Raw genomic sequence first — 16,467 nt, forward strand, 5'->3', positions numbered from 1 at the left:
TTTAATCCTAGATAATCCTGATTTCTTTCAAGATGTACTGCAATCATTTCACCGATGATGAAGACCATTTAGTGAAATACAATAATTACGAATATTGCGTTGTGCATGAATTGCCTGAATTGACCTTTCAACTCTGTTTTTTTTTTATTATTGATAAATGCTCCCATATCATAAAGACGTAGTTTGATATTATATATATTATTAGTACAAAACGTAATTTCGTTCCCAATCTCTGATTTTTCGACTACTTCTGTGTCAGCCCTGATGAGATATAATCCTAATGTTTGAACAACATCCATTTAAGCAAAATTAATTTCTAATATGACCTTCAATAGTAACACCTTATACAGCAATACTAATGATAAAACGACAATCATCACTATGTATCAGTAGGCCTAATCCCAAGTTTCCCTCTTGTCGGTTTTATAAGTTTAAAACTTAAAGATGTATTGTCCTCTAAAAACGAGTTTTTGGTCAAAGTGAATACTGTGACATTAATATGGCATATTCATAAAAAATTATCTATAACATTTAATTTTTTTTCTCATATAAAATATGTGTTTTTAGAAAATACGAGAAATGAATTGGCCTATTCAGTTTGTCCTTTAAAAATATACTTAAACATTATTTATGATCCTAATTAAATTAGACATTATTAGACAAGGGGCTGACCGTTTAAATGGTCAGTGGACGTCCCACTATTTCCTCAGGTCAATGACATCGGTCATCTAAATTAGGCCGGTAATCGCCGGTGATGACTTTATTTTAATGCGGTTTCATCGCGGGTACAAAAATACACGACGGGTGGGATTTACCCTCTGTCATTAGTCCGTCAAATTGGCTACAAGGCTGCTGACTTTTCGACCAAACCTTGATTATTGTGTTTAGAAAATAACACAGTCATTTTAGTTTAGATAGTTTGAAGATCTGAAATTTTACCAAAGTTTTGTTATAGCCTAAAATAGAAATACCGGTAGTTTTCATCGTGTTTCGATCACAGAAGATCAGAGAACGCTCGGTTAGAAATTTATTTTTAACAAACCGTTTAATTAATATCATTACAACTGTCAAGTATGTAGGCCATTTCAAAAACTCTTTTGAGTTTTATAAACTTGAGTTTATAAACACTGGGTGTTAACAACCGGCGTTTTTTTTATGTGTAAAGCATGGTTCCCTGTCGACGTAAGAATCCGTTTTGTTTCGACTACGTTTGAGTTGAGTTAGATTCAATAGGCCTAGCAATAACCGAATATCCGTGAAATCGACGCACCGTAAGAAGCATATTGTATCAAGATTTGTGCTAGGCGATGTGAGAAGAAGAAGTCCAAACGTGCTTAAATTATGCCATCTTGTCATATAAAAATCGTATTCTTAAAACTAGGCCTACATGAAAGACAAAGAGTAACATATGCGGGAAGTAGGGTACATAGTAGCATGAGGTTGTAACATTTTATTATTCCATGTTACTGTTTAGTAGGAACATGTTTTATCGATATTTCCGTAATAGAACGAATTTGAATACGTTATTGACTTTATATAGGCCTAAACCATGTATTAGTACCATATGCCACAAAATGGTATCTTGAAAAAATCTATACTTCATATTAAAGATACATTGGCCGACAGAACTTAAATTAGTTACTTTTTTATCATTATAACCCACATAACAAATGTCACAAAGTGGTATTTTCTTGAACGGAATCGATGAAAACATACCTCATATTAAAGATAGCCTACATTGGCCGCCTGGAAAATAGGCATAATGTTTACATTTTTGTTGTTGACAATATCACATAATATAAAAGGATTGGATCCAGAATATAAATATATTTACATAAAAACCGAAGCATAGGCCCTATACAATACATCTTAAAAAAGAAAAATGTGAACACCCCAAAAAGTTGTATGTTTGATTGAATACCTACATCACAGTTTAAAAATAAACTGGCAGAAAAACAACAAATTATTCAATACAATAATAAAGAGGAAAAATAAGAAAGCTATGATAGGTGACCACTTGACTAAAGGCTATTTGGTCAGCATTTGTAACCACGATACAAAGAAAGCCATCTGGACAATCAACCCAGGAGATATCGCCTTTGGATAATTCCATGCATAATAAATTCTAGTAATTAATAGCATTAAAATATTATTTTAATTTACCACGCTTTTTTTGTTGTGTATCGTTGTCGGTCGTGACCAGGGTTAATTAGATATCAAGGAATTTAAACATCGAAATTATGTAAGCGTTTTGCGATGTAAGGATAATTTAGTAACGAATTCATTACCACACAGCTTATAGTTGTGCACTTAAACGCGTTATTTCTTACATACAAGAAGGAAAAAAAACATTTGAAATAAATAATTCCATTTGTCTGAAAATAATATACACGGAACAAGGTTGTAAAATTTAAAAATATGGTTCCAAATGGTTAGCAGAACATAGATTATGAAGACATTATACATTTTTTATAACGTTGTGTTATTATTTCCAATTGGCCAACATAGTTGTACAATATGAAAAAAACTCCTTCTTGTTTTGTAAAATCTAAAATAAAATAATAGCCTAAGACAACCGTACTTCAAGAAATAAAGCTATACACTTATGGAGTATCATTCCATTTTCGGCATTCATTAAAAATATCAGCATAAATTAATATTTTACCGACTAAAATAGAATGTTAGCCTATTCTATTAGCGCACCTAAATATAACAATACCCTCCTCCTACGTTATTTGAGAGTCTGTTATAAGTCACAAAAAACGAAATTAATTAGACATTTTTTAGATGAAAATAGTTTACAGTTATAACATGGACATAAATTAGGTAGGTCCATGTTTATAATTAATACGTTTGAAACGTAATTACGTGAGGTGGCTGAATTAAAATTAAACAATGGTATTTATTCAAGGAAGAAATATCCAATACCAGCAATATAACTTTGCCCTAAAGCTTATAAATAAGTCTATATATAATAACTATTACTAATGTTTATTGTATACAATTAATAATCATAAAATGTGCTATCATTGTTTTTGCTGTTTCTGCCTAATTCCCTCATTTTTAGCCAATTCTCGGTAAATTACGGTATTCTACCTAAATTTGCTCAATATCAGACGCAAGTTCTGTGATACAGCATAACATGTAAAATGTTTATTTATCATAGACCATAACCCAACCCTTAAACCAATCCTTCCATGATACAGACATCACATGTGATACGAATGAGATGCTGTATTACGGAATTTACCTACGGTATATATTAGACAAATTGCCATAATGTAAAGATACAGCACTGAGAATCAGGTGTAAATTCTGACAAAGTTTTTTAGACAATTTTTTAAAATAGATATCTGAAAGATTCAGTTTCTAACGGAGAATCTGAATAAATATAGAGCCTATATATATTACAAAATGTATTTCTACTCTCACTTGTTTATCTATAAAATAGACCCTTTAAATTACAATTATACGAAAATACTCGGTTCAAATCGGACATCGATACTATAGTTATTGTAAATCCATTTTGATGAATTTTAACTAACAAAACGTTCGATTTGATAATTACACTCTCCCGCGTGTCTTTTCATGTGTCTTTTCATGTGTCTCTGTTGGAATGGTATTTTTAAATTTATGAATTTTCTATTTTAGTATTTAAAAGGAAATTATTTAGATAGCTTTAATTTAATAATCTATGTATTTGTTTGTTGAACAAAACAGGTGAACGTATTTTCATATTTTTATGCGGATTAATTTGATATGTCACACCCAGGAAAGACAAACTACTCGTAGATGACGAGAAGAAGGAGCACATGCCTGATGTCAAAGCCTGTAGATAATAATGGTACGGATTTTGTACGCGCGCGTCCAAGTACTGATAATAATGGTACCGAATAGTGTTGTACGCGCGCGTCCAAGTGTTGATAAAAATGATATGGATTTTGTACGCGCGCGTCCAAGTGTTGATAATATGGTATGGATTTTGTACGTGCGCGTCCAAGTGCTGACAATGGTATGGATTTTCTACGCGCGCGTCCAACTGCTGATAATGTTTCACGCGCGCGTCCTAATAATGGTATAAATTTGGTGTTGTCAAATTTCTTTGGATGTTGTTTCCTGTTCCATCCTGTTATAAATTAAGCTGTTTAAAAAACAAAACAAAAGTAGTTAAACTTTAAAAAATATTTTAAAGAACAAAAAGAAGTAATCAACACATGGTATTTTTTGAATGAAAAATCAACAATGGACTATATAACTTAATATTACCAGCATTACAACAATTAAATATGTGTAAGTTATTCAACAAGTCGTGTTATATTAGCTACCCAGCTTAAATAGGAAATCTGTACTTGACCGAGATAGCTATAATACAAAGATAGTAAGTATTGAAATCCTTTAATAATACTGGTATCGTGTTATAACAATCATATCTGAGTTGATGCATATTACAATATTTTTTGTTGTAATTGACCATTTTAATATTTTTCAGTATGTGTGGACATTGTCTTAAGATTGTCAAAATGCGTGGAGATTGGTTCAAAAGCGTTTCCCTCGTCGTGGGAATGCATGTTGATCTGTTTGTGAGATAATACATTTACTATACTCTCATGGGGAACGCGTTACAATCATCTAGGCACGGGATGCAAATATGTTTATTAATTTATGACTGGTTATATAATATCAGATGTTACACAAATTAACTTAGAACCCATCCTTTGGGACACTCAAATCACAAGCGATGGATTATCCGGACTGTCGCTTGTTGTCATTGGTCAACTCGCCTGCGTTTCGCTTACGTCCTTGCGTTGCGTCCTAGTGGGAACCGAACTTAAAGAACACTTTCATCCTGAAACGAACAAGGAGCAATATTGTATATAGCCTATACACTACGACCAACCTTTATTAAGGGGACACCTTCGGTACCCAAGAAGTGTCCCTTTAATGGGACGTTCCCCTGGATAGCTCATGTAAAGTATATAATGTAGCCTATACCTAGAACTTATAACGTCTAAAGGACTATTAACGATTATTTACCCTCTCAAACACACAAGGCAGTTAATATATGTTATTGTTTTTAGCAACACGTAATAGGTCAAACTTAGATATTTAATTTCATTTGAAGATTTTGTAAAATAGAGAATATAGAGTTAAATCAATACGCATTGATGACCTATTTTTGTCAGATTAATATAGGCGCCGCGTATAATATAAAGATTATAGAGGTTTCTACGTTTTTGTTATGAAGACCGAGTCCTTGGCACCAGATAGCCACTCGGACAATAAATTAAATTCACGGTCCGGCAATAAATACGATTAAAATTGGATCAATAATCTTTGCTTTTACGGTTATTATTGCGTTTTAGATACAACACTTAATCCTGTTCCATTATACAATTTACATAACATTGCATATACGCAGTGGATTACCTTTTGTTGTTTATATTATTGTCATTGCCATCGTCAATAGAATTGTATCCAAGTACAGATCCTATTGTGATGATGTATTACAAATATTTAAAATACTAGGCGTGTGGTGGTCAGGGTAATAATGGAGCCAATTTCTAGTAAAGTGCCCCAATACCGGTTACGTAGTTGTTCAGAGTTCCCCTCACACATTGTCTTCTATGACAGAAATTACAACTCCACTCCCAAAGATTTGTAGGCCTAATAAGACTTTGTTTATGTAGAGCATCTTGTGTATTGTCTTGTGAATCTCTGAGGGGTAAAAAAGAAACAAAAAAAAACCTCTGACTGGGAGACTAAACAGAAAGGTGACCCTGTATTTGTTTAGAGTTTTATTACATTTTCCAATAAGGATATTTTTTCCATGATATCGAAATCCAGTTAAAAATTGAAAAAATAAAAAAAATCTGCCTCCCTTGATCAGATTTCTCGATGTTCCACTTTTAAATTTTAAATATTTTATTAATAAACTTATATATGAGCTCTCGCGCTGAAGAAATCGCCAAAATCTTAGGTTTGTGAAACGTTTACACAATTAACATATGTAATTACGTAATGACAATAATAATATATGCATAAGAAAATTATACCCACCGTATATTCAATTAACCGCACTTATTTGATTGATGATAAAATGCATTTTAGTAGTTTAGCATGATACATTTTTTGAATCGAATTTGTAGTCGAAGAAAAATAATCAGTTTTGAAATAGATTTAATTAGTTTGTTAAGGTTATTATATTGTGTATCTTTCGCTGTAACAGTTTTAACATTTTCTATTACATGTGAAAATTATCATCATCATAAGCTATTGCTTTATATAAAAAAACAGACTCTTTCGAGAGCCGAGGTTTCCATTTTGTGACAAGTTAAATTAATTCCATTAATTTTTTTCTCCAATGTTACGCGAAGTTACATCTTCGTTCTCACGAAGTCAGGCCATTGGTTCATGTTTGTGAAAATTATCTATTTTTGTTGAAAAGTGTAATACGTACAGTATTATTTATACCGTAGAGTAATGGATTCAACAAGTTGTTCGTAAGATCTGTCTACACTTACCAAAGTTTATGTGACAAGAAAATGTGATGTGCCCATACATGGAAACGATGATGTCATACCACTACCATATTTAGGCATATCACTACCATATTTGAACACATCACATTTGTTTTTGTCAAACTAGTTCGATAGTGTAGACAGAGCTCTGGATATGTTTCTAAACGATAAAAGAAAAAGTACCGTGTTTAAGGGCCGGATATTGGCTGTAAGAAGTATGTTAATCTACTTGTAAACGTAAATGACCAAAGTTAATCTTGTAATCGGTAATTGTATTTGAAACTTTTATAATAATACACTTTTTGAATGTATAAATTTATTGCTGAGACAGGCGGACACAATGCAAACACTTTTGTGGAAATAACCGTCTCGGACACCTACCGTAGCTGCCTCACATCTTCCACGCTACGTAGATTTGTCGAAATAAATGATATTGTTTCATATATAACATCTCTAGCCAGTTGAGAATATTTTTCTCTCAGCACGACAAAATAAAGAGGTTTCGGTCACAATCTTTCAGACTGTAGATATTTTTATTCCTCGTTATATTTTCGGTAGTTTAGGCCTAGACCATAGTCGTCACAAATCGAATATACTCCTTACTAATATTAATAATGAAACTGTGTTCTAGGCCTAGTTACATTCCATCATACAACGTTGAAGAAAAAATGACAATTTAATAAGAAATAACAACAATATATTCTTTATCGTTCGTTTTTATTTCATTTAAGAAATTAAAATATTCTTATTAACAAACTCATTTGACACAGTACAGTACCTTGATTTAAAAGCGGAACGGAACGGAAACAAATTAAAAACTGTGAAAATCTAGATATATTGCATTGTATAAATCTTTAAAAAAAAGTCTTAGTTTATAAATACAAAACAAACAAAACAAGTAGTACCGTATAGATTTCTTAAAACTTTAAAATTACGTTATTTCACATATTTCAGGCGAGTGACAGATACCACACATCATGTGACTTACGCGTTCAATAGTTGATAACAATGGCACGGATTTTGCACGCGCGCGTCAACTTCTCGCAATGAATGCGTCGTAAAGATAGACGCGCGCGCGAAGAATTTGTCTTTTGATGTCGCCGCTCGAATGATATTAGACTTTAATACTATAGAACCATATTAACATAAACCTAATAGTTTTGGTTGAACTTTAAATAGATAATAATAAATATTGTAAATAGTAACTATAACCCTGTCTTCACTTCCACTATTCATACTGTACTTTTAATAAAATATTATTTTAAAGATGTGTTCATGCAATGGCATTCTAACGCACCATTGAAATAAAAATACATGTATTACGTGGGGTTGGATACCTACATTTTAAATACAGTAATTGAAAACGGACCATTATGATCATACTCGAGTTAAAGGTTATAACAAGAAAAGATGATTGATTTTGATAATTTGATTTACACTTCGATTTAAAAAAATATAGATTGGCACATAATAACACATGATGTTGTGACGTAATCATACCCAAGAAATTAAAAATGTTACGTAATAATGGACTATACTACTTTTCTATTTACCACTAGGCCTAATCTAATTTAAATAAAATTAATCGAATCACGAATGTTTTACATTCTTCATTACTATACTTATTTCAGTGTTTATAGACATTTCAAAATTGGCAACAATTAATGGCATTGCAAAATTATTGAATTAAATATTTAAAAAAAAATTATTACCTTTCGATTTGGCAAAACAATATAAAACTATACAAACAATATTATAATAAAAACATAATGCATTGAAACGATTATCTTGTATATATTATTAATGCGAGCATCCCTGGAGGTATTTTGCAGCACTGCAGCTAATGTGAGGGACCCGGGACGACCCCCCACTTATACCCCCACTTATATCCTCGTTTCCATTTTGGTACATTTCAGTGAGTAACAGTTGGGAATGCATTTTATAATCTCATATTTGCAGCAAAATACTTTTAAGTTAATATATTGTCATTTTTAAATGTTACACAAAGTGTAAATGATATAAATAAATATAAACTTCGTGTGTACTGTATCGTCTCCATATATAGCATACGGTGTCACATGTGACTCCTGTGGTATGTTAAGGTTAGGTAAGCTTATGGTCTATCATACAGGAGTCACATGTGACACATGTGTGACTCTGTATTACAGCATTTGCCTGATATATGTGGAGATACAGTACACATAATCGGTTATCCAATCGTTAAATACTGCTATACGAGCTTTCACGTACAGAAACAGGTATTTTAATAACGATTACAAATCCCAGATTATAGGAAGGCCCGATATATTATAATTAATAAACTCTTACAAAGTCGTGTTAAAGTATACATAAATTTGTTCGTATAGCAGCATTCATAACAATTAATATTCGTTATTCACCAACATTTTTTTATTTAAAAAGGCCTAAACTGATTTATCCTAAAGTGGGATGATCTAACCATGGAAGAAAGAAATTATAATACACTTAAAATTTCATTCTTCCTTAATTAAAACACAATAGCATTCAGTATCGGTTGATCAGAACCACTGACCTATAAATAAATTAGATAGGTCCATTTTATAACCAACTAGTAATAATAATAATAATATACGAGATGACCATTTCATAATGACTGGTTTTAGGCTTAGATAGGCCCTGTAAAAGTGTGTAAGGTATATTTACAAGTGGACGAAACATATAAACATGGTTTTTAAAGTTATCCCTGAGGTTAATTAATAATGCACGGGAGAATAAAAGCAACGTTACACTGTGATGGATTTCAAATTCATGCCGAGAAGAAAAACTCTATTCATCAAAAACACATCATCCATAAGCGCCCTCTCCAGTTGTCAGTTAACAAACAAACAAATTAAAATAGTTTCTGTTCGAGTTTTTAATAATGATTATAAACAGAATGTAGTCTTGCTATTTCAGTTTTTAAACAGCAAACTTCAGTTTTCAATTTCCAATTTTCCTGCTCAAGGCACATGGCGCGGATTGCTATCTCTTCCTCTTTCGCTCGTCTGCTGTCTCTCGATCGTTTGGCAGCGTCGTTATTTTTCCTCCTTCTCTCCCAGTACAATTCATCTTTCTTCTCATCCGGGATACCTTTGAATTTCTTTGCTGAATTCTGTTTATCTTGTCGGCTTTCTCCTTCATCATCACTAGTTACGGACGGTGGTTTTCCGTCGCCGGACGTCGATGGTTGCCGAGATCGCTTCCGAGAAACTAATAACGCCGATAGTCGTAAACTATTATATGATAACGGGGCGTCGGAAAGTCCATATGGGTAAACTGTTGGTGGGTAGCTAGATGGATAAGAAGCGGCCGATGGCGGATGAGTCAAAGCGTGATCTAATTGTGAAAAATTGTACGTAGGCACCGCTGGTGCTGATGACAAATGCGAATATGGATAAATTTTAAAAGGTGTCGTGGACGATACGGCGGAAGTGCCCAATCGTGTAATGTTACTTAGATCTAACGGCTTAGAAGGAATCGGTGTTGGCCGTCTGTGTAGTGGTCCAAAATAAAATCTTGAAACTGCATCTCGTGAATTGCTACCACCGAAGTTAGGTTCGGATTTTGTCGGGGGTGATCGGTGACCGGACGAGGATGGACTGACGCTGCGCTCGTCACTCGTACGATCTGTATGACAGGTAGTAGTTACCGGTGATAACATTCGTTTAGTTTCCATTAGAATTTGTTCGTGTTTACACCTAAAATGAAAAAATAAATAAATATTAGAGACATTCTCAACTTAATTTATTAAAAAAAACCATGATATATAGTTATACTTGATATACTGTACTTGATGTTGAGACTTCTAAAGCCGTAGCTTGTGTGTCCCTCGACGTGTTTCTATATATTGTATCTTATGATGGTACTTATACTTTACAGAAGTATAGTATAGTTAATATTTAGTATTTAAAACATGCATTGACAGACTAGACTAGACTAACAAAAACTCGTTTGTTTGTAAACCATCAAGACCCCACCCAATGGAACAAGCTTCCTCTTATATAAAAGAAATCAAACATTCTGTTCACTTTAAGAAAGAATTAAAGAAATTTCTTTTACTTAAATATTAGCCTAAACATTTCATTTTTATTATATCATTTATTATGTTATTACTGACGCTTCATATTCTCACTTGTTCTTATTATTTTGTGTAACCATGTTAAAGGGCCAACTGAGACAAGTTTACTTCTAGGTTGGTCCTCATTTTATGCTTTGTATTATTTGTATGGCATTTGATGAAATAAATGTTTGTTGAATTGAATTGAATCCTTATAAAAAAAAAGTGCACTAATATGTACTTCTGTTCGAAACATTGCTGAAATATTTCGTAACATTAATTTTGAAGAACTAACTAACTCAGGCTAATTGTCCACCTTGACCGTATAGGTACGTCACTGCTGTTTTGTACTTTAACATTTATTTCAGCCTTCTTTTTTTTTTGGTATTTTTGTTCTATTCTCAATTTTCGAAGATTTCACTTAAACTAAATGTGCGTTTTGTATGTTTCAACAATTCTTTTCATTTTTGAAAACAATAATGGACCAACACTTTATTATATAAGTATTCGTTTTAACGTTTATATAATTAAACAACTGATTATATAGTATACATTTATTGCATATAACTTAGATGAGGTAGATTTAAACATGTACGGAACTCTGTGTAAACACACTATAGTTTTTAATTCACTAAGTGCTGTGTGTGTTGTATGTTTAAACTATTCTTTTCATTTTTGGACCAACAATATATTATATCAGTATTCTCTTTAACGTTTATCTAACAATTTCACAACTGATTATATAGTATACATTGATTGTATATACTTATAGATAGATAGGACAGTTTATACATGTACAGAACTCTATGTAAACACACTTTAGCAGGTGGAAAATCGTCGTAATTACCGGATTTTAATTATTTTAATAGCGTCTCACTTTATCGGTGAAAACACCGTTGTTTGTGTACAGACCTTGGTGACATAATTAACAGAAATTTACGCAACACCGAATTTAATTGAATAAAAAGGCCTATAATTATTATCATTATCATTATGGACAATAGGTCATCTTCGTGTATTAATACGAGTAAAATATAATAAAAGGGAGTGTATTTTATATTGATAAATTTATCTCGGTTGTGGAGTCTTCTTTCCATTTTTACAGATTTTCTCATCTTTTAAGTTTAGTAATTTATTATTTATTTCGACATTATTGTTGTTACCAAGTTGGGCAATACAGATTTTTTATGTTTATTTATTATTTAGGCCCAAGGCCTATATTTATTTACGATTATAGGCCTATATAATATTGTTACTATTTACTATATAGGCTAACTAAACATCACAGACACATAACAAATTCTAAACCGCCCGGTGATATACTGAAATTTAATTAATTCATTTGAAACGATAAAGATGTGATAATGAAAAAATATCTCCCCAACCGAGATTCGAACCCGGAACCTTATGCTTGATTTGCAGATGCCCTAACCATTATACCACTTGGGCTTTCTGGTATTTTTCAAATTCGATTGGATAGCGACTCTTTAACACTAATATTGTTATTATATTTACAATTTTCTAGACTAAATATTCTCTAGGTTGGTTCTTAAGCGTTCTTCCTCTTGTGTTTTGTTTTCTTGACTTCTTAATTTTTACATTAATCTCAAGAACTTTCGCAAGCAAAAATATGTTATACATTTTAATTCCTCATCTTTCTATTGAAATAGGTAGATAGGCATTTCTTTGAATTCCTATTGCACATTCCCAGGTTATACACTTTTAAGAACCATTTAACATTTAAAATACAGATATACAATAAGAGATACTGCTGTACTACATTTAAAATCTATCGACAATTGTTAATTTTTAAAAATCGAAATTTTCCTTAAAATTACGATGCTAAAAGGTGTTTATATATTTATATATATCTATATGAGTTACGTTAAGTTTTATGAATAAAACAATATTGTTATTGATTGTGTTTAACTGTTTTAAATATATACATAACTGTTAATAATATAACGTTATATATATAATATTAACGACAATATTAAAGGTTATGTACATTGTATATAGTCTAACCAGCAGCATATAACATAGGCCTATTATTAATAACGACAATACTATATATGCTTCCCAATGTATCATTTTAGTGCAATTTCACTGTTTACTATACATGGCTAGGCCTATGGCCGGGAAAGGATCACTGGTGTTAATATCACTGTCCGCCATGAATGGACATAAGCAATTAAACCCGACCTTTTACAGGTCAAGTTGAAGATGGGCTAACGTACATTTAACAATCAAACGACAAAACCACTTAAAATTGTCGCTTCTATATACCTACTGTTTTATTATTGTGTTGTTATTTAATGTATAATTAAATATAGTCAACTTACCCTATATATTAATATCTGGTTGAAGAACACGTTAAAATAATCACCGCTATCTTTGGATGTAGTCCGTGTAATTTCTCCCCGTGTGTGAACTGTGGCAAATGTAATGATCGAATGCTGATCGTTGACCGATGCTATAGTCTATTATAATAAACTTGACCACTGCCCCAAGGACCCGATTCTGACCTAACTCAGCTAAGCTGTGTTTCAACACTGACTGACCCAGACCTTAAAAATGAGAGAAAAGTTTAACCTCATTACGTGTTGATTACAGCGGGTTGGTTCAGCATTATAAGTCGTATGCATACAGTTTGCTTGTTTTATGTTCGTTCAAGGTAAATCGCCGATCCGGTCCGGTCACGGTCAATCGCCGTTGTCAAATTCGAGAATCAACTCTTCGATCACGTGCTTAGCCTTGTCTTTCTTTTTCCTATGTCATTGTGTTTGGTGGACTGTATCTTCTTTAATTATAACTGTTCACCCAATGAAATTCATGATAAAGCGCCATCATGCTCAAAATCACCTGTTTATTCGCTCCTCCTTCTTATTCAGTTTCTTTGCCGCCTTTCGTGTATAGATCATATTATTTCATTTTTTTTCATAGTAAAATGTAAACAGCATAATCTACATATCAGACAATTTTTTTTATATGAATTTAAATTAAGTGATTTTATTCATAGTTGAAAACAAAACTTTCAAAATCATGTTTCGTTTAGTAGGTCTAATGTCCTGTATGTTCTACTCTGGCAAAAAATAATCGATTAATTAATTATTTCTTGGAAACAGAAACATACTTTATTTATGTGAGGGCTGTGGATGGAATGTTATGGTGTCTTTTGTTTTGTTGTGTTTACTTTGGCTTGAATTGCACATGTATAATAAAGAAATAAAGACATCCAAAATTGACCTTTTAAATATTTTACTATGATCTCTTCCTCACTTGACTATTGTATTATTACTCTTCTTGTGTCTTTAGCAACAATCCCAAATCAAAATTGAGAGACACAAAACAAAACAAAAAATTTACGAAAAAAAAAAGAATCTAAAAATAGCTTTTTCCTGTTCCTTTTTTTGCTTTGACTCAGGAAGCGATAAACAAAATTATAAAAGTCAATATCTAATGAATTCACTTTCGGCCCAAATCTGGAAGCAGGGTTCACGTTTAAAATAGGTTAATATATCCTGAAAATTGATAATGTTAAGAAAATATTAAATAAATAACCCATTTTCTTACCAGCATTTACGTAACGAGATAGAAACATCAAACTTAGGACGATTAGCAGAATATATGCTGGTATAACAGCGGTTACCGAACTATTGGTCAAACAACTTGCGCGTTGCGCGTACCGTATGTCCTTTCGTTACGAAAACCGAACCAATAATTACATCAATGAATGGTTGGATTAAATACTGCTAGCATGAATAAATGGATAAATAAATACATAGGCCTATAATTATTTTAAAGTGAATAAATAAATGAAAAACCTATGAATGCATAAACAAAGGAAGAACAGAACGCAACGATGTCCGTACATACCTAGTGTCGGCGTACAAAGGCTGATAATATTACTAATGGCGCGCGCGTCACTGTTGTGATTTTACGCGGAATAAATTGAACACTCAAATAAAAATAAGTAAAATCGAATAAATAAATTATATAAATTCATTCAAGTATAAGTTGTTTGAACTTTTAATTTATAAAACACGAATGATATTTATACTATAAACCAATAAATAAAGAGCTGCATAGGCGAGATCAAATAAGTTAAAACTGTCTCAATATAAGTTTATTTTTACGACATGTTTCGGGCATAGCCCATCATCAGGTGAAGAGAATTGTAACAAAAGATATAAATTGATACTATATATATATATTTATACTAATTTATTTTCATTGGAGAAGATATTGTTAGCTAGAAATTATTTTAAAAGCCTAAAGTTTACAAAAGGTCTAGATAAATTGATTGATGCTCGGGTTATTTTTAGGCAGAGAATTACCGTAACTCATTCGTTGTTTCTGTTATTGTAAGCCATATAATATGGATATTATTATGAATCAAGTTTCTTATCTAATCATAAGTTATTGTGCTTGTTCATACGATAGGTCAAGACATCTGTTAAATGACAAGCACAACAATTGTATTAGCGAGGCTATACCATCAAACGCAATTTATACATAATTTCCAGTGGTCATTGCGTCGCGAGGGAAAACACTGACAATGCAAGATAGGAAATTACTATAGATTCGGCCGATCACAGCACTCCGGTGGCCGGAGGCGAATTGATTCCGGAGAAACAAAGCCAGCAAAAATGCATCCGAACGTTGAAATTGGTCAGAAATCCTATAAATTCTATTATACACTGTAACGACATAATCAATAAAGAATACAGCAATTCGCAATCTAGACCCATCAGCGTTAACTGACCAAACTCTTAATAGATACTGCTATAGGCGAAACGTCCATTTGGTTAAAGATCTATAGAGCCTACCAAACTGTTCTTTGATATTATATTATTGCCTAGAGGAGAAATATACATGCAAGTGAATTGACCTTTACGGACGTTATTGGTCAGTGACTTAGGTCAAGACCTCGTATTGCACATTACCTAAGTAATGCGAGTTGTTATTCAATGTCCCCTGAAGCATTACGACCGAGCGGTCAATATCAGCGGGAGAAAAATGTTTTAAGTTTGGACAGTGCAAACTAGTTGTCGCTAGAAGGGTGTTAATGGTCTTTGCTACGTTGTCCGGTTGGGTTAAGGTCAGCTGGGTTTGATTGCATAGCGGATAAACTTCCCGATTGTTTGGTTTCATTTCTCGGATTCAAAAACATAGACACATAAATATCTTAAATGATTTGACAATAAAACACGTGTAAGTCACTCATATGTCTGAATGGTAAATAGAATGACTAAAACACTACAGTTATTATGCGTATCAACAATAACACACATATTTATATATTTGATTATAATCTGATTTTGTTTCGTTGATTGCGATGTTCTAGAGGCGAAAAGGTGAGGGTCGCCCACCGGGAGGTCAATCTCCTTTTAGACTTGACCGCTGGTCTGAATTGACCAGTTGGCTAATGTATGATGGACTTTGATGCGGTGATTGCACCCTACAGACAGGCCGGACTAGATTGGTCGCTTTATTAGGTCTAGTCTGATAGATGTGACCTAATCTGGAATCTAAAAAGAATGTCATTTTTATCTGAGGTGATAGAAAAACACAGGTGGACACTAAACGCCTGCACAGGTGTACAATATTCAAATTGATGTTTATTGTGCGTTTTTAATTTGTAAATAGTTACTCAACATTTTCAAGTTACCCCGATTCAACGATTATGACTTGCCAGCAGATATAAAACATTTACCCACGATTATGTCCTTTAAAGCTAGATACATACAGATCTCATTTCTTTTCATAACATTTAACTTCCAGTTTATATTTTTTGTTGCTTTTATTATTAATTGTAATTGTATAAGATTTAAATTTGTATCCGTTTTTGTCGACAGGACCACAATGCAAAAC

General features: G+C 32.5%; 2 protein-coding genes across 2 annotated transcripts in view; one reads left to right on the top strand and one right to left on the bottom strand.

Moving 5' to 3' along the window:
• Window positions 1-16,467, top strand: part of LOC144852462 (zinc finger CCCH domain-containing protein 14-like) — a 42,298-nt gene that overhangs the window by 16,776 nt on the left and 9,055 nt on the right. The window lies entirely within an intron of this gene.
• On the bottom strand, window positions 9,119-13,418 carry LOC144851825 (uncharacterized). Its single transcript, XM_078709456.1, has 2 exons — window positions 12,936-13,418; window positions 9,119-10,234 (listed from the first exon to the last, which is right to left on the bottom strand). Exon 2 carries the CDS (start codon window positions 10,210-10,212, stop codon window positions 9,412-9,414), a length of 801 nt encoding a protein of 266 aa, XP_078565582.1. The 5' UTR covers window positions 10,213-10,234; window positions 12,936-13,418; the 3' UTR covers window positions 9,119-9,411.

This window comes from Antedon bifida, chromosome 9 (genome assembly GCF_963402885.1).
Source record: "Antedon bifida chromosome 9, ecAntBifi1.1, whole genome shotgun sequence".
Lineage (NCBI taxonomy): Eukaryota > Metazoa > Echinodermata > Crinoidea > Comatulida > Antedonidae > Antedon > Antedon bifida.

Excerpts from the sequence above, each read along its gene's own strand:
- LOC144851825 (XM_078709456.1), bottom strand. The coding sequence starts at position 10,212 with ATGGAAACTAAACGAATGTTATCACCGGTAACTACTACCTGTCATACA.